The sequence below is a fragment of the Caloenas nicobarica genome, chromosome 1 (genome assembly GCF_036013445.1).
Source record: "Caloenas nicobarica isolate bCalNic1 chromosome 1, bCalNic1.hap1, whole genome shotgun sequence".
Lineage (NCBI taxonomy): Eukaryota > Metazoa > Chordata > Aves > Columbiformes > Columbidae > Caloenas > Caloenas nicobarica.
The window spans coordinates 150,875,892-150,895,044 of record NC_088245.1 but is presented as its reverse complement, the minus strand read 5'-3'; the positions used below and the strand labels follow the sequence as shown (position 1 = coordinate 150,895,044).

The 19,153-nt window shown below is 35.7% G+C and overlaps 1 protein-coding gene across 2 annotated transcripts in view; it reads right to left on the bottom strand.

Moving 5' to 3' along the window:
- Window positions 1–789: 789 nt before the first annotated feature.
- Window positions 790–19,153, bottom strand: part of CCDC138 (coiled-coil domain containing 138) — a 37,465-nt gene continuing 19,101 nt past the window's right edge. For both annotated transcript variants that reach the window (XM_065650857.1, XM_065650865.1), the window contains exons 13-15: window positions 17,368–17,544; window positions 2,101–2,239; window positions 790–1,064 (exon numbers count right to left, since the gene is read on the bottom strand). In XM_065650857.1, the coding sequence (XP_065506929.1) occupies window positions 893–1,064; window positions 2,101–2,239; window positions 17,368–17,544 (488 nt within the window). In that variant the 3' untranslated portion in view covers window positions 790–892. The remainder of the gene's footprint in view (window positions 1,065–2,100; window positions 2,240–17,367; window positions 17,545–19,153) is intronic.

Below are 19,153 nucleotides of genomic sequence, written 5' to 3'. Positions count from 1 at the left end.
AACTGCAGTTTATATTTTACAATTAAAGAGTATCAGTAATTACAGTACAAAACAGAAATAAGAAATGGAAGACTAAGTTGAATATTTAAAAGTATCCTATTTCCTATGTGTGAACACCGAGCTGTGTCATCACACTCAGAAAAGAGATCAGATGAGGATTGTAATGCAAATTAATAAAAAATATAGCAGAAACAATAACATATAATAATTATACATTAGGGATTACTATTGACAGACTTTTTAAGAAATGCTTTTATTTACATTTTCAGAGATCTTACAACCCAAAGTTACACTAGAAATTCATACAAAGCAGGATAAAATACTAAATGTTACATAATTACAAGAAAAGGTCAAACAAACACTAAGACATTCTGAAATCAAAACAACAATAACACCATTTCTCATTCAGCACATCTAGCTATGTTAAATCAAAACCTGGTTTTAATAATTAAAACTGTAATTATCTCAAAAGATAACTTGGGAAGATACCTGCCTGTTACTTATCAACAGTAAAATAAATAAATGAATTTATAAAACTCTCTGAAGAGTCAAAGGTAGCTAAGATTCATACCTGTAAGGAAAGGTTGGTATTTCTGATCTGCTTACTCAAGGGATCCAATTCCTTCGATTGCATCAGCCATTCAGAACAGCAGCATTATTTCACTTCTTTAAAAAGTATTGAAGAAAGCCATTTAGCATATTATGCAGTTTTTCATTTTCCTTTTTATCAATGAGGGAAATATCAATGAGATTGGACATGATACAGAGTAACTTACACAGTACTGTGGTTCTGCTTAGTTTATTTACAGAAAACAGTAAAAAAAAAATCCAAATTTCAAGTAACAGGCAGTTGACAAATCATATAGAACAATAATCAGATTGAAAGATAGTGCTAGTGACTTGTGCTTAGACTGGAGGTAAGAGAGTTACTCCTCGACAATCCCAAATTCAACAGAATTGAATTGAGGTTTATACAGAGGAAAGCATGATCTGGATTTGTAGTCCTGTGTAGTTCTTGGATCACCTGATGAAGAGCAAACAATTCAAACATCTTCTTATTGCTTCTGCAAAAGATTTTACATAAAATAATTGTCAATTGAAAATGGAGAAGTTTCATCTAAAGACTAAAGTTTCTACAGAAAACTATTCTTTTAATTAAGAAAAATGTGCATTATATTGGGAGTTTCATGTAATTCTTCTACATTGCCTATAGTGTCTGAGCAGGTTTTCAATGCATTTTACTTGAGTAAGTGGTATTTACATGTAGTATAAAGAAAGCTCAAGGAAAGGCTGTAACAGGGCTTCGCTAATGTGAAATAAAAAAAAAAAAGGATTTCTCAGCAAATTTTACTCTTAGTATATTTCCAATGTAGGTTATGATTTGTATTAGATTATTTTACAGGAAACCATGCTTTTTTCCCTAGAGTTCAATTTTGTTCCAAATAAAGTCAAACGAAAACCTCCATTTTGTCAACAACTTTAAGTCTAATGTAAAAAAATCACTCAGTTTAGATATCTGCTTTTATAAATGAAACAATCTCATTAAGTAATGCATGAAGACCTTTGTTACAATAACCTAACAATTAGTGAGCAACAACATATTTTATAAAGATTAACAATCCCCAAAAGGCTTAGACAGTTCAAGACTTTAAATTTTGTTTTCGAAGGAAATGAAAACTGCTGAAACTGGAATGCAAGTCACAGATGAGGCTATATTTTCAAAGGAGATATTACCAAGTGCCTGAGTAAAAGTGAAGGTCAAGGGAAAAGAAAAGAAGGGTTCTTTTCTAAGGATTCTTGTCATCTGCATACGTAAGGAATATTTCCTCTTTAGGCTAGGGTTGTTTTGTTTTGTTTTGGTTTTTTTATTAGTTTGTATTCTGTAAATTGAACTGGATATATAAGCATTGAGAGTCCTGTCTTACACATCTGTGACACAAACGGTTTAAATTTAACTGTTACCAAAAAAAGTCCAGGTTTGTCTATGGTAAAGCAAATCAACAGCAAAACAGAGATGAGTTTTGAAAAAGGAGAAAGATGAAGGTCCCCAGGTTCGCTGATCTAATAATAACTAACAGGATAATGGTAGTAAAGGATTACTTTATTCTGGAGAGTTTTTGTAGTATAACACAGAGCTTTTCCAAAATCTGAATATCCAGCTTAGAACTTCGAAGCAATACAGAGCAAGTACGGAAGAAGGATTCATTACTGCAGGCTTCCAGGAAAGGCTGTAAGAAACCTGTAAAAGAAAATAATTTTTTAAATGTATCATGGACCTCTTCTGTGCAGGAAAAAGTAACACAGCTGTTGATACCTTTAGAGGGCTTTAAATGCCTTGTGTTATGCAACTATTAGAAAAATGAAATAATTCAGTTTATGTTGGGTATGTGATGCAAAACTCAGGTAAACCCAGGAACCGAAAAAACGCAAGTTCCTAAGAGTTCTGACGTTATTGACCCTTGTATTAAAACAGGGCCTATTCCCTTGAGAACAAAAGAAAACAGGAAACAGAATAATTTTAAACTCAAATAAAAATTCTTATCTTGAACATATTTATTCAGTGCTCATTAATCACAGTTCTTTCCATTTGTTCATGTGAGGGGAATATTAAGCCCTGCAAAAAGACTCCCAAGGAAATATTTTAAGCTGCCGCAGATCCCATGGACAGGGATAGTACATGTAGAAGTTAATGTGATGCCTGACAGCCCTTCGTTATCAAAATACCATCACTGTACTCTGCTTCAAGACAGGAAAAATAATAATCGAGAGGTAAAAGTAAGAGCTGGATAAGAACACTTAAATATCAACAAAACTCCCTTAAAACTGTGGATGAATTTTTAAATGACATTATATAACACTTCCCTCTATCCTGTTCCCCAAAATCTGATCACTTCAGAATGAGGTTAAATCAGTTTCCTCACTATCTCATTCTTGGTTCTGATATTAAAGATTAATGTATAGCAAAAACATAAAGAAAATAAGTAAGGATTGATTTTTTTTTTTTAAATTAATAGTCTTTCATAAAGCACAGGGCATTTGCATTAGAAGAATACACATGTGAGAAAAATATTCTGATGTTTACATAATGTTAAAAATATTTCATGTGTTATACTTAATAAGAAACTGCAACATGCAAATTACAGCATAAACCAATAAACAGACATTTAAAAAATTCTTCGCACATATGCTGAAAATTGTAATTTATAAATCAGATGTCAAGATGCTTTTATCAGTTCAAAGAGGACTGGATGTCACTTTTGCTCAAAATTTTCCCTTTCCTTGTCCAAGGACATACAACTTATTGAATATAACAAGTAGCCTTGGAGTGAATTCAAGGTTTTAATTTATTTCAGGAGGCTTACTGATATGAAATCAGAAGAGATGCTACAGAAAACTGTTTGGAACAGGGCTTTTAAAAAAAAATAACTTGGCAATTAAAGTCAGCTTGAGAGCCTAAATAGCTAAATTTTCTCAGAGCTGGGCATTTATACTGAATATTTAGCGAGGACCCAGTAATTCCTAGACCTTAATGTTAGGAAGAAGATTTTTCAAAACCTGTATTTTTTACAAAACAATGGCATGTCATTTGACCACACCAACAAATGACCCAGTGTCACTCCCCCCAATGCCGAGTGCATCTTATCGAGCATTACAGTGAGGCCAAGGAGATCTCTGGGCCTTTGCTGCTTTACACCATCAGACAAAGAGATCAAGAAACAGCAAATGCCTTTAGCACAGATCAGAGAATCTATGGTTACATGTGATCTCTCCTCTCTTGTCAGTCGAGGTGCTTTTGGTAGAATTGACTTGAAAGGCTGGAATCAACAGGCAGAATCCACCAAATATGTAATATGTATGGATGGAAACTATACAGATGCAGGATAATAGACTTTGGTAGCAAGGGACCAACCCTGCAGCAATTAAAAGCAAGACGTCAACTGATGTACTATGAAGTCTGGAAAAGGCAGGCAGATGTTTTGTGGTTTGCAAAAAACCCAAAGCAACACAAAACAATTACTCCAAGAGACATAAATTATCAAGGCAATAAATGGTTATAAATTATTTTTCTGTTTATTCCTACTTCCATGTTTTCTTGCATTCTTTGTACCATGTTCAATCCACCTATGGTTTTATGCACATTCTCCTCCCACTTTTAGTACTATAATATTTCCAGTTACAATTTGCTGTCTCAAAATTGTAACAAGAATATAAAACCAGAATGAAAGTGAAGTAGAAATGTAAGCAGTAATCAGTAAAATATACTAAAAAATGATAAGTACATATATTTTTTTATTCTCTGTCAGTAAACATACTATTTCTCATTTTATTTTAGCTTACAGTCTTCAATTAAGGACAGAATGCTGTAACTGAAGTGACGTATTAAGTACCATTGACAACTTCTAAGTCACGACAAACATCATGGATACTGGAATAGTGACCTACAACTGCATTTCTATAGACATGCAGACACCATAAGAAATTAAAAGCAAATGAACTGAAGGCTAGAAGTTACAGAAGAATTCCTAAAAGGAACAAAGAAAGTGGCACAGCCTCCTTAAGATCAAAAATAAGGTTCATGCTGAAGAAATACATCTTATACATGTGCATAAATAAATATCTATATAAAATAGATACATATAAAAAAAAATTACTGGATATGTTTGAATTGACCTGAAAATGCCTTTTAATCAAATATCGCAAGGGAACAGTGGAATGCTGATTTCCCCCAAAAAAAACCCAGAACTGAACAAATTTACCAGGAATCCAACAAGAGAAGTCATTATTGACTGCATTCTGCCCTTGGTGTGTGCAAACACAGTCCCCATCACATAGTTACTGAGGGCGTACCACTTCTCATATTTCTTTTACTATTTTTCTACTTTCGCTGCAGAGGGTATTCTTTTTTTCAGAATTTGTGACGTCAAAAACTCAGAGCTACTACCTGTCAATTACAGCAAGCAGAAAATCATTAGATGGGTTCACCGTATGTGCTAAATTTAGCATACATGACTGACATGCACACAAGATTCAGCACTCTGTATTGAGCCACTGCTCTCTATGACAACTTTGAAGTTATTAAATTCATACAACAATGTATTAAACCTGGAAAAATAATTAACCTGCAATTCTCTTCTAGTATGACGGCATCATGCCCCAGTGAGTCTAACTTGTTAAAATCCATGAGAAAAGGTGGCAAAATTACAAACAGGAACAGCAAATAAGCAAAGCCTAATGAACGCAATCCTACCATCTTAAGAGTACTTTGTATCCAAACATTTCTATCACTTAGGAGTGTCTGAAGTAAAAAACTCTTACACAAATAGCCAGAAGAGATAACCTTCTCTAAAGCAAGAAAAATCTAGGACTAAAAATTATGTTATCACTCAGGAACTACAACTGTATAGAAATTCTTCCACGATTTGCTAGAGTTCCTACAAATGACTGCCTATTTGCAAGAAAAAGAAAGGGCCCTACCAATGTGTATGGCACCAATGATGAAGTCTGTTTTAACAATAAAAACTTGAACAGTCTCTCTTACTTATCAAAGATGATTATCAGAAGGGCAAGAAAAGTGTGTGTGAGAACACTGACATTCAAGAAGTAAATTGAGAAGAAACCTTCTTCATTCTATTGCCTGTTCAAGCAACAAATAAGTTTAGAGACCCCTCATTTAACATAACTTCTGACTCAGCTGAGCTCTGATTCATGAGAGAAGGTAACAAGACTGCTGGGATGAAGAGGGCGGTCCTATAATTTATTCTTATAAATATCCTTAAATAGCCATAAAATGCTTTACATTCCTGTTTTCCAAGGGTAAACAAATACCATATTCAACTGACCTGGACATGTCTTTGTTGCCTTGCTCTTACTGGTTCCTTAAAAATATTTAATTATAAAAAATAGATACACACACACACACACATATACATATGCTGTAAGAATGTCTTGACTGTGAAGTTTACAAACCAACATAAACGATAAGCATTACTTTTAAGACAAAGTAGAAATAATTTCTAAACTTTCACAAAGTTCAATTATGTGAAATCAAGCTGATAAAGGCACACATTTAAATGGACTTTTGTGACCCTGCTTATATATTTTCTTCAGATAAGCTTTTGCAGAATAAGTAATTGGAAAATGTACAAAACAAGCATATAATTTAAATGTATGTCTAGCTGATGAACTAAAAGAATATAAGCTTCACATTTTAAAATATTGTGGTGGTTTAGATCTGCACATATTTTGTTTTTACTAACTATTTTAGAAAACCTAAATTGGAATCCATCCTGACAAGACCTTGGCACAATTCAAAATAAACTGCAAAAGCCTCCACTGGTATCCTTAAAAATTGCAGCATGTTGCAGTTGCATTAGCTTAACTTGATTGGTAGACTGCAATGAACAATGAACAATTTATCACTGTTGACAGAATTCATCTGAAATTTACCCTCAAAGTAATCAGTCACTCACAGCATAAAATCTCAGCAGCTATAGTTATCCAGAAAATTCTGGTTTATACCTAAAGCTATGCCATCTCAGAAAATGAAGACTGTCAGGAATGCCAGTTTTAAGTTCATGCTTTAACAAATTAACGATTACAGTTTTGCCTCATTTCTAATTGCATGAGGATCTGCTGGGAGAATGGAGAACATGTGACAGCAATACAAGTGTCACTGCACTGTGAAAAAGTTTACGAATACAAAAGTTAACTATGTACCACAGCAGAAACACTTGAAACAGTAATATCACTTACATGTTGCTAATAACTGATTGTCTATAATACAGTCACGTGTAAGATTTGAACCATTTGCTGAATTTAACTTTTTCTCTTGTAATCCACAGCCAGGACTGTAAAGTGCCGGTGGTTGAAGCACAGCAGAGATAGGGTGAGATTCCAGACAGCAAAAGGCAACTCAAGTGTTGATGCCTACAGGGGTGACCCTGAGCTAAGAGAGCCCAAGTGGCAATTTCAGCTGGTCACTCAATGTGTTGGCCTCAGTACAATCTGAATTGCTCTTCAGTTTCCTAGGATTTGCAAGACATTCGTGCAGACAGGGCATATGGGAGACCAATGTCAATCTCAAATGGCAACTGGAGGTTACACCCACAAAAAAAAAAAAAGTAGCAGAAAAGGTTAGAAAATTAGCAGGAATACTTATGTCACAAGAGATGCTTGGAATGAAAAGAAGCCTACAAGGAAAATATCAGAAAAGAAAGCTATGCCTTGGAGGTCAAAATCTATCTTTATTAAAAAAGGGACAATATGAAAAGTCAGGTTAAGTCAGACTTTGTTAAGAAAATAAAATTCTCCCAGCCATTTAAATAGAAATAGAACAAAAAAGAGGCAGTGAGGTGATCTGTGGTCAGCACAAGAAAGATGAGATAGAAGCTAATGTTGTATTAGTCTTTTGGCTGCACACTTTGGCAAATATGCTGGTTTTCAGGAGAGAGCTCTATCTTGATAAAAGGGACAAAAAAAAAGTTCCCCAAAGTTGTAATTCCAAAAGAGTCCTTTAGTCAGGAACACAAGAACAGACTGCAGGACTCCGAAAGAAACGATGCCTCAATTTTATGACAAGAAGAGCTAAACAGTTATTCCTAACAAGTCAGGAAGCAGCACTTTGCGAAGAGAGAATGGCCAGAGCAATAGATGTATGTTGGACTTGCACAAAAAAAAGGAAATCTGAACACATGTGCCCTTCGCTAAGACTCTAAAGATATTTTCAGGAACTAAAGGAGATGAATAAATGAAATAAAGTGTATTACAGGTTTATCTGTAAGTATGTGTATAGGAACTACAGGTATGTTGTGTCAGAGTAGTCAGATACATTTGCTTGGTAAATAAATGCTACAGCAGTTATAACTCAGATTTTAATACCGTATGATAAAGCAACGCGTGATATTACGTTGGAGAAGATCGGGGTTAGTAGGAGGACTGGAACGTGTGTAGTGTAAGGAATTGGCTGAAAGTAAAGCAAAACATTTTGCCTTGAAATGTGAACTTTAGTTTTAAATACTGATTTTTGCAATTGTGCTTATTTAGTGTATTAATGACTGTGGCATGAAAACAGTAGTCTAATGAAATTCCCTGCTGGAACTGCCCATTTAGAAGGCAACAGGTAAAAAACACATGAAAACCAGACTTACCATACTTGCTAGAATAGCAGAAACGTAAAGACAATACAGTAAGAATCAACAAACATTTTCCCTGGAATGTCACTGATTAGAAACATGAGAATATGAAAACTTTCGATGTGCTAATTGAACTCTGTGTCTGTGAGCAACCAGCGTGGTCTAACCATAGAAGATTGATTCTAATGAGACCCGAGAGAGAAAAACACCATTTTACAAATAACCTAGATACCATTAGAAATTGAAGCTATGCACTAGTATGGGTTACTTTGTTCAAGAAGCCAGAAAAAGCCTAATGAACTACCAGAAACACTGAAGGAATCACAATTCTCTCTTTTACACCTGAAAGAGCTTTACTCCAACACTTTCTGTCAGAGCTCACCTGCCTTGTTTCCCTTGCTCCTGTATCTCCACTCCTGTAATAACCAGCTCCGAACTAAGCACAGTATTTAAAACACAATGACAAACTCAAATAAGGAAGCTTTTACATAAATAAACTAACCTGGTAGGACCTGTCATTCTGTAACGGCAGATTGCAAGTAAGAAGGTAAATAAAGTCTGAACTCTGACAAATCATAGATGTTACTCAAACTGCACAAATTGTACTATCTACTTTCAAAAGAAGCCTTTCTGCCTTTCTTTATGAAATTATTTCAATTACGACATTGCTCTAAATTCACCTTGAAAGTTATAGAGAAAAGCTGGCTAATAAGTACAGTAGTTCGGCTAGTCAAATACAAAATTTTGAAAAGGGTATTAAAAATATTCTAATCAAATCATACTTTAATTGTTTTAAATTAAACCATTTTATGGAAAACTATAAAACTGTAAACTGTTTATTAAAAATGCAAGTTCAGTAATTAAGAGCACACAAGATCCTACTTGAATAAACTTTACTGTTCTAAAGATTTCATAAATTAAACTGACTTGAAAAGCGATGCATATATCCAAGTACTGACATAACTCCTTTTTGCATCAAATACTTTAAAAAGTTAGCATTCACAACTGCCTTCAAAATGGTGTGCTGCTTACAAAGTACAGCATTACCCTGAATGCACAGTGAAGCTTTACTCACAACGTGGCTACTTGGCTCTACATAAGTTTACATTTAATGGTCCCTTTTATTTCTTACTCTAGTGTGGATGAGACAGAGGTCCAAAATTCAGAATGGCTAAGTGTTACAAACTGTTCCTAGAACAAGAAAAAAATGATGGCAATAATATTTTTCTTATTAGAGAGAAGGCTACTATGACTTCAGTAGCGATTAAATTACATTATTCCATTTACTGCAGTCATTTTTAAAACCTGCAAATGTGTATTTCATCAAAATCGAAGTATTCAAACTGCACTTGCAGTTAATTCACAAAAATGTGTGCAAACTTTTGGTGTACTTGCTTGCTTTTGGCAGCTACACAGGTCAGTCCTAACATTATCACAGGCTGCATTTAACAGAGTCAGAGATATTTATCTGTGATTAAAATATTAAACTAAAACATCTATTAATCCAACATAATTATTCGCTGTTTTCAGAAGAATGAATTGAAAAATCACAAAGGTAAGACGGGATAATAGAGGAAGGATTTCCTTTTAAATGGTTTGTATTTCAATGTTTATCTCACATAAGCTGTAAATCATTCCTTTCACTATAGCTTCAAATACGGTTCCTCTGGATAACTTCACATCTGCCTTTCGCACAGGTGAGGAGGAATCCTACCTTAGTATGGTACTCATAGACTTGACATTTTTACCCTTTTGGTACTGCAGAATAACCTCTTTGAAAAGTTTCAATCCTGCAGCTACCAGTAAAGATAATATGTTGAAAAATACAGTTACATTTTAATCTCTTTAAGCCTACAGGCATTTTTTTACTCTATACCTTCACTGCTCGTAGCCTTTAAAGTCTCAAAATGCTAAGACTCAAGAAGAAAATAAAGCAGTGGGTTGGGGTTTCCTTGATAGAGTCTGATCATTGACTTTTTAGAAGTACCTGTAGAATAGTGTGAATTGTGGAATACCTCGCATTAGTTACAGAAACATTCCAACTCGAATGAAGAGAGAAAGCGTACATACAGGGAGTCCACATAAAAAGATTGTCTCCATAGTAAGATGTTGTGATTATTTACTTGTAAACTTAATCTTTTTATCTCCACTGGCTTGATTAACTTCTCTATGGGATGAGTAAACCTGGACACAGAGTTGGTTATCCGTGACCAGAAAATTTCCTTAAAAAAAAAAAAAAATTAGAAGATTTTATGAATGTGTAAATACAGCTCACTTCTGCAGTTACTGAAAGTCTTAAATGATGTTAACATGGTTAAGAAACCATACTTAAGCCCTACCAGAATGTGCCTTGACTTACAGTAAACATAAGAGAGACATTTAGAGATTTTTTTTTCAATATGCACTCCTCTCAATTTGTGAATAAACACACACTAATGCAAAATATACTCAGAAGTAAGCTTGAAGACAAAGTAAACGTAAGCTTTATTTAAAGCAAAGGCCAGTGCTTTGTAATGTCTAATGAGCAAGTAAGTTTTGATTTCCTTGAATGAACATAAGGCTGGGAAAGCAGAACCTACTAATCTACACGACACAAGTCACCCATCACTGCGGGAGGAATTTAACATGTACGCTGTCTTTGTGTAAGAGTGCAAAGGGTGAAACTCAGGCAGGTCTCTGCTAATCACAAGTCTCAAATCAGGCGTGAATCAGCCGGCAGTTCAACAATGGTATTTTTGATACGTGACGATAAACTCACAACATCCTTTGGAACAGTTTTAACAGATTTACAGGTTAAAAACCAGAGTAATCTGCGTGAGAAGCAAGACAGGAACAGTATTCAACAAAATTGTATATAACAAGTATTCAACTAAAGAGTGATTGAATACTAATGATGTGATGTTCTTCAACACCCAGAGAACAAATTTTCTTGCTGAGGTCATGCTAGACTGTTTCCAGAAAACATTTCATGTCTGGCATCGAGGAATTCTTTTGAATAGTGTATTGCAGCTACTGTCCTAGAAACAAGATCTGCGGAGAAAGTAAATTTGTAGTCATAGGGAGAGAACTTTAGCGCAAGACGACACCCTAGAAGCCACTGGCGACATATTACAATAACTTGGATGATTATAAGTAACTATTACTTCAATTATTAAACATTAATTGCAATAAGTTATTTAAATGGGAAATGGTAAAAGCTTTTTTTAGCAATAAATACATTATAAGTTATTCAATTAAATTGAAACATGTCAGTATTCAGCAGTTAATACATTTTGCTCCCAAAATTTTAAAGGTGGTCAGAGCACTGCATTTGTGGAAATCTATCACTGAGCACATTCAGAGTTGTATCAAGACACTAAATCTGATTTCTTTTCTACTCTGCCCTGGTGAGAGCACATCTGGAATATTGTGTCCAGTTCTGGGCCCCCCAGTTCAAGAAGGACAGGGAACTGCTGGAGACAGTTCAGTGCAGGGCAACAAAGATAATTAAGGGAGTGGAGCATCTCCCTTATGAGGAAAGGTTGAGGGAGCTGGGTCTCTTTAGCTTGGAGAAGAGGAGACTGAGGGGAGACCTCATTAATGTTTATAAATATATAAAGGGTTAGTGTCACGAGGATGGAGCCAGGCTCTTCTCAGTGACAACCAATGATAGGACAAGGGGCAATGGGTACAAACTGGAACACAGGAGGTTCTACCTAAATATGAGAAGAAACTTCTTCACGGTGAGGGTAACAGAGCACTGGAACAGGCTGCCCAGTGAGGTTGTGGAGTCTCCTTCTCTGGAGACGTTCAAAACCCGCCTGGACGACTTCCTGTGTAACCTCATCTAGGTGTTCCTGCTCCAGCAGGGCAATTGGACTAGATGATCTTTCGAGGTCCCTTCCAATCCTTAACACTCTGTGATTCTGTCATATTATCAGAGAAGGTTTTGTTCTTACTTCTCTCTCCAGACAGGTTCATAGCTGAGATGCAACTAAACCAAATATCATGGCTTGGTAGTCTTCTTTCCTTGACTAAGATAAGGAAACCTTCAAAAGCCTTGGTATTGAAATCTTTCTTCCCTGTCAAATCAACAGGAATATATCTCTTCCCCTTTTATTCAATGGGAAGCGAGAAAAATGTCTTTATAGACCACTCATTAGTTTCAAAGACAAAAAGAAGGATCAAGTTGAATTTATGGTACCCATCTGAAGCTCCAGATTTGAGGAAAATACCACCATCACTAAAAAAAAAAAGAGACTGCAGGACTTGCTCCCTTCATTCTGCTTTTATCAATCAATTTTTGCAGCAAAGGAAAGATGGGCATCCTCCAGCAAATGAACATGGATTGAAATCCCGGTATTTCATATGGAGAGCCAAGGAAGAGATTGAAAAGGATAAATCTGAACTGGCACTCATCCCATCTGACCATGAAACAAAAACAGCACTGATGAGATAGCTACAGTGAAAATATAGCTAAAACACTGCTTTGGTGCTGTGTTCAGATGTATCAGCTATGGGAAAGAACACCTAAAATAGAAGGCTGAACAGGTTGAAGTGTATCACCTTTATGCATCACTATGGACATTTTTAGACAAAAATATTACCAGAGTGCAGTAAGAGAAAAGGGATAAAATATCTTTGTTGAGTTGATTTTCCACTGTCAGGTTCAAAACGAGCTGTTAACTCTCCCAACTGTGGAATTTAGAAGCAACCTATGACTTCCACTGAAGAGGGCAGACTAAACCAACTGGACTTCAACTCATGCCACTGAGCTCATCCAAAGGAAAAGAATCACTCCAGCATCCAAACATCATGACACAAAACACGAATTATTTAAAATTATATTGTTTACTCTAATAATAACTTACACCTTTATTTCAGCTACTTATCCAGTTTCTAGTATAGTTTAAATGAAGCAAGTATTTGCTAACACAAAGCAAATGGTTAGAGAAGGACTTCACTTGGTTGCAAAGTTTCTTTCCTCAAATGTAGTAACAGTAATAGTAGTGAACAGAATCCACAGAAGTACTGGAAGATGACCAAAAAAAAAAAAACCAAGCCAACAGACAAAAACCAAACCAAAACCAACCCCCCCAAAAAAATCCCAAACAAACAACAAAACAAAACACCGAAAAGGCTATTACAGTATGAAAGTAAGCTGAAATTGAAGCTTTCTTGACACAAAGCTCTGAAATTACTGCCTAACAACCCTAGCAGCTCCTCTTACTCTTATACCCCGAGGAGCAGGCTGAAACTACTCTCAATTTTCTTTCACCCCTGACATTTAAAAGTCAGTCTTTCTTCCAAATATGAATGTTTTTGTATATTGCAAGAGCAGTAATCTATATAATATTTTGCCCTCCTCCCCACCCTCCTTAGGCTTTAGTATTTTTGTAAAAGAGGTGAGGCAAACAAGATTGGAAAAAATATATATATTCTGTATCCGTGACATACTGTTACAGTTCCAAACCCGTTAATGACTGGGACAAAATGGTGAGATTATTTTTGGCTGGCACCGTACTTCAGAATTATACAATGGCATGAAAAGTCACTAATGTCTGGGAAATGCCTGTGCAGCTGGAATACTCCAAGTTCTGATATCTGAACCATAATGTAGTCTGGTAACATGTATGCAATTTGAGATCTCAATTTGATAAATACACATAACTCGAATCCTTCCAAGAAATAATGTGACTGTATTATATTCTGTAACATGGGCTCTGGAGCTTTGTTTGCTACAATAAGGCATCTAAGTGTCAAGAAACGCACACAGCTAAGCTTCCCAAGGGTACCAAAAATCTTAATCATTTCTTCATGGAAATCCTGTGGTCTTAAGGCCACTGTGTTTCTATGGTCTAGCTGAACAGGCGCATTGGTGTTATCCACTCTTGTACAGAATACATGTCAACTTGGGCAAACTTTTCATGAAGCTGTGGACCTGAGGCATGTTTTTACTGTTAGTTTTAAATGAGCTTGTAGCTGGTTTACAAGATCTACTAGACTGGCATTGTTCCTGTGGAAGACAGTAAGCTCTCACTAACCTGAAATCAAAAAGATTAAGAGTAAACCCTGATCCTGGTATTGACCGAAAATGTTGCAACCTGGAATCAGAAGCAATGAACCAAATGAACCAATGAACCAAAAAGAGCACTTTGAAGGCTGATAGCCCATGTTGTGGCTCTAAGGAGGAAATTATGACGTATGGTTTTACCATTAAGCGTGCAAATGGACAGACTTCTTAACACAAAGGGGGTCAAAATAAGCTGTTACTCCCCTTTTGTCTTTGGAGGAGGAATGAAACGCCTGATGATGAAAGTTACTTTTTCCACTGTTTTGTCATCTAAGTGAATATTCAGATGTTGCTTCCACAGTACCTTGTCATGAAGACATGGATGGGAAAGGTAATGCAAAAGTACAAATTCACTGAAACCATCTGTAATATTCACTGCTCACACTTTCTTGATCTTGTCAGACCTGGGGATTCCAAGTCAGGTTTCCTGAAAGACAGTCTGGCACTAGAAGTTGTGTAGGGGTTATTTGGTGTAGTAACCTATGCTTCTTCCTTTGTACCTCACACAACCAAGGTGTGCACTGCAAAAAAAGTCATCTGCTTCTTCCCTCAGACTGGAACACATAAGCTCACTGAAAACATAGAGGAGCTCCAAATTCTTAATGAGCAGAGTTTCACTAGCCTCTGAACTGAAGGGGTACTGATCTTTAAATGAAGTATTTTTTTATGGCTTGAACTCTAGCCCTGATAGTTAACATCGTTAGCCACAGCCTTAAGGACATGGATGTGCCCAAACATCCAAAAACACATGCAGGCACATTGCATACAAGGTGGCATGATAAACAGAGATCTTGGCTGTCAGCTGCCTCTCACCCACCGCTCTGTGGGAGTCTTTATAAACAGACAACCTGTTTCATTAAAGTTAGCTTTAACTGGTGTGATACCAGTTAGCTCATATGCAGCTTAAGTAATTTACCTTAAAATATAAGGGAAATCTAGGTTTTACTTCTGGAACATGAAGAAGATATTTTCTTACAAGGAAGAGAACCTACATAAGGACCCCAGACAGATATGGACTGTACAGAACCATTAGCATTCATTGCTTATTATAACAAAAGGTACATGCAGTTACAGGGAACAGTAGTGCCTCATAGCAATTTCATATCTGATTCACATCCTTCAGTCCAACTAACATTTGAATCTGCAAAAATACTTCACAAAATAAATAAAACATAAAAAATTAAGTTACAGAAAATATCTGGAAAAAAATAAAGCACTGGCTTTTTTTCAAACTTAATTTCTAATCACTTCAGCTCTACAGGTAATGTTTTTGAACAAAAATATTGGAATACTCTTACAGAGCCAGAAAATTATTGCAGCAAGTTGAAAGAATGCCTAGGATTGCATATCTTACAGGAAAAACTAAAAACCTAGACTTTGCTGTCTGTCGGTCAAATGTTGTTTTTTCAATAACTTGATTCTATAGCTTAGTATATGAACAGCTATCTATGAATTCATATTTAGGCAGCACACCAGTAAAATTTTTAAATGGAGTATAAATTCCTGGTAGTCTAACACAGAGAGCCCTCAGAATACCTACTGCCACATTCTAGCTTGTCTTTTGATGACCTTTTAACAAGAAGCTCACAAAGAAATGAAAATATGATTTCCCATCAACAATACTACTTCTCATTGTTAAAAATTTCTTGCAAAACACTATGTATTAGAAAAGAGAAGAACATGCTTATAACTTGTGTATTGGCAACTTATTCTACCAAAGAGAAAGGCTCTACATAAGGCTTTATATCCAGTTGCCACGAAATAAATTCTCAATTAAATGTCAATTCAATTAAACATTACTCCTCCTTCCCTGATTTCATATACATACATTTTCTCTGAGAAGCAACAGGGCAAAACGTGAGTCTCCCACAATATATCTGTCCCCAGACGAAGGCTGGTGAAGCTGACATTCTGGATCTAGTTGCAGATGTCCCTGCTCATTGCAGGAGGGTTGGACTACATGACCTTTGAAGGCCCCTTCCAACCCAAACCATTCTATATCTCCATTATTCTTCAAACTGCAGGGATCTAACGTATCAGAACAACTACTGCAAGGTAACAGAAGATGTAGTGTCACTGGCAGTACCTAAAGTAAGACCAGACACCATCCATGTTGCTTAGGTTACTTTTGTCCATACAACTACCTCTTTCCCAAACACTTTACCAGTCATAGTTATGACCATTAGGAATAACACTTTGCTGTAAGACAATGCTAACTACATGGTCATAAAAAGAGTCTGCAAGGAAGAATAAAGCTTTAGCTAAATCTTTCTGCCACTTATCTCACTACGCAACAGCTTTTAATTCGTAGAATCATAGAATCATTTCGGTTGGAAGACACCCTCAGGATCATCGAGTCCAACCATAACCCGCTGTTGCATCCCAAGTCAAACATGCTTTCTATTTTTATCACTACAATGTATGGCAACAAAACACTTCCAGAATAACAATATACATTTAAAAAATAGCAAGAGCCCCTTCGTCTTTTCTCTTCTAAAAGGCAGTGAGTGATTTTTATCTTTAAAAAAAAAAAACAGTCACAAGGTATATTCAACATGGTACTGGAATGCCCCACTACTTTCGTGTTCATCCAGTTGGTTATCAGCTGATTCTCAGCCTCTATCACTTGGAAAAGCTCTGTGACAAATGAGATTATTAGCCCTTTTATAGGGCTACAGCACAGTAAAATCCAGCAAAACATAACTATCTCTTCCAGAAATGTATTTCCAATTACTAGAAACTGAAAAATGACTGAGGACGAACTGTTCATCCAAACTAGAAAAATAATTTAAATAAAGTCTGTTTTTTATCTCCACCTGCTGGCAGGTTTTCATGATATGGCTTTCATGGCACAGCCTGGCTTAAAAGAAAGACATCAGCAAGGTAAAACTGTGGAATAAACTGAAAAGCCAAACCAAAAATAGCACCAAAAACTTGACACCAATAAATAAGAAAGTAACCAGGACAACATATAAAGCATACATGCTGAGAGGGAGAAGACAAGACAACTCAGAAAGAGACAGAAAATACAGAAATACATTTTATGTCTCTAATGAATCTACGTGATACAAACGCTAATACTAGATTACATTATTTATACAGAAGAATCGTGATATTTTTATGCTCTATTTATGCTTACTTGACCTGTTTTCAACACTTTTTTTTAATAATTACCCAATTTACCAGATTCCATGGTCATCTGAAGTAATCCATCAAGAGCACTGGAAAGCAGACCTCTACTGGATACTTTTAAGTGACTTAAAATTACAGGCATGCATTGGTATTCCAAAAATAAGGCCTTCCCTTCATCTGTCTTCAAGTCTGTGCGAAGGGAATCAAATGCTTGAGCCAGGTAATCCACTGAAAGATATCAGAATACAAGCAATAAAACTTCTATAATCATAGTTCCATTAAGCAATATGTGAATAGCTATCCTGAGTTACTGTTGCAGACAAATGGCTGAAAAGATTAAATTTTATTTTTAATTTAAAGAAATCCTCTGCCTGTTTTTATTCCTTAAGAATTTGTTGTGAGTGAAGAAAAATACTAACTACGACTCATATGTTGAAGAAAAAGATACTTAAAAGGCCTTCTAATATTTTGCTTAAGAGAAAAAAAAATATGAGCTTGCACAGTTTGAGACGATGTTGATTTCAACATCTGGGAAAGCTCTGTTAGAGGAGTCAAGGGCTGATTTGTCTGAATAAAAGAAATTACTTTCATAAGAGCAACTACTCCCATTCCTTTCTACAAAAAGCTGTAGTTCAAGTTTCAGTGCATACATTTTATATACCCATGCACTGTGGAGTGCACTAAATTATACGGAGAATGTCGATTAAGTGAAGCAATCTAGTTTTCTTAATTTCCTGAAGTCAAATCTTTCTCAGTATCTCGGAATAGCATTGATCATCTGGAGCACAGAAAATTTTGTACAAGGAAACATTTTATCCTGTTGCAAAAGTTTAACCACGGCGCCACCTGCTGGATACTGACATTTTGAAGGAAATGGGATTTATGTTCAAACCAAATGTGCTACTTTATCACTAGATGATTAGAGCCGTGTGGTCAGAGTGATCGAAATTCATACACAGTGATATTCCACATATGTTTATCAACAGATCATACTTTCCATGTTATAGAAACCAGCAGTAAAAAGCAACCACGAGAAGCTGAAGTGATTCATTGTAATCAACAGCATTCATCTGCTTAGGATAAGTCTCTGCAATAACTTTCTTTTTGCATCATTTTTATCAAACAGTTCTAGAAATGTGAGTCTTGATTTAAGAGTAATTATCATGCTTCACCAAAATATCTCAACTGAAATAGTTCCCTCCAACAGCTGAAATACCATATATATTCATTAATGATGTCAGGGTAGTCTTCTACCACATTTAAATCCTGTGTTTACTGTAAATACAATATAAATACAGCACAAGTCAGTTAAGCATAAAGACATTTTAAAATAAAAACCATTCTGCAAAAAAAGATAGCAAAAATAGAATAATGGAATAATTTAGTCTGGAACCTCCTGCCCAAAGCAGGACCATCTCTGAAGTTAGATCGGATCACTCATAATCGTAACCACACTGAACAATTATATGCTATCAAAAAGATTTGTGCTTTTAAAATGTCTTTGAAAATGGAAAAATAAGTGGTTAGTATCACAAACAGTTGGAAAAGGGTTATAGATAGATTCATTCTTATGCTATGCTCGTAGAACTTATTCTTGCAGAAAATCCCAGTTATGCAGCACCACAGTACTCCTAAGTTGCTGCAGGTAGGCAGTAATCACCTCTTACACTTGCTCTTAATGGTATGTAAGTAGTGTTTTCTGCCTGACTTCCATAAAAGGGATCTGTAACAGCACCTCTTTTTCCCCATTTCCCTTGAAGACGGCAAAGGCTTCACAACTGAAGGCAGCAGTTAACAAATCAGCCAAGACAACAGTTACTCTTTTCTTTGTTTTCCA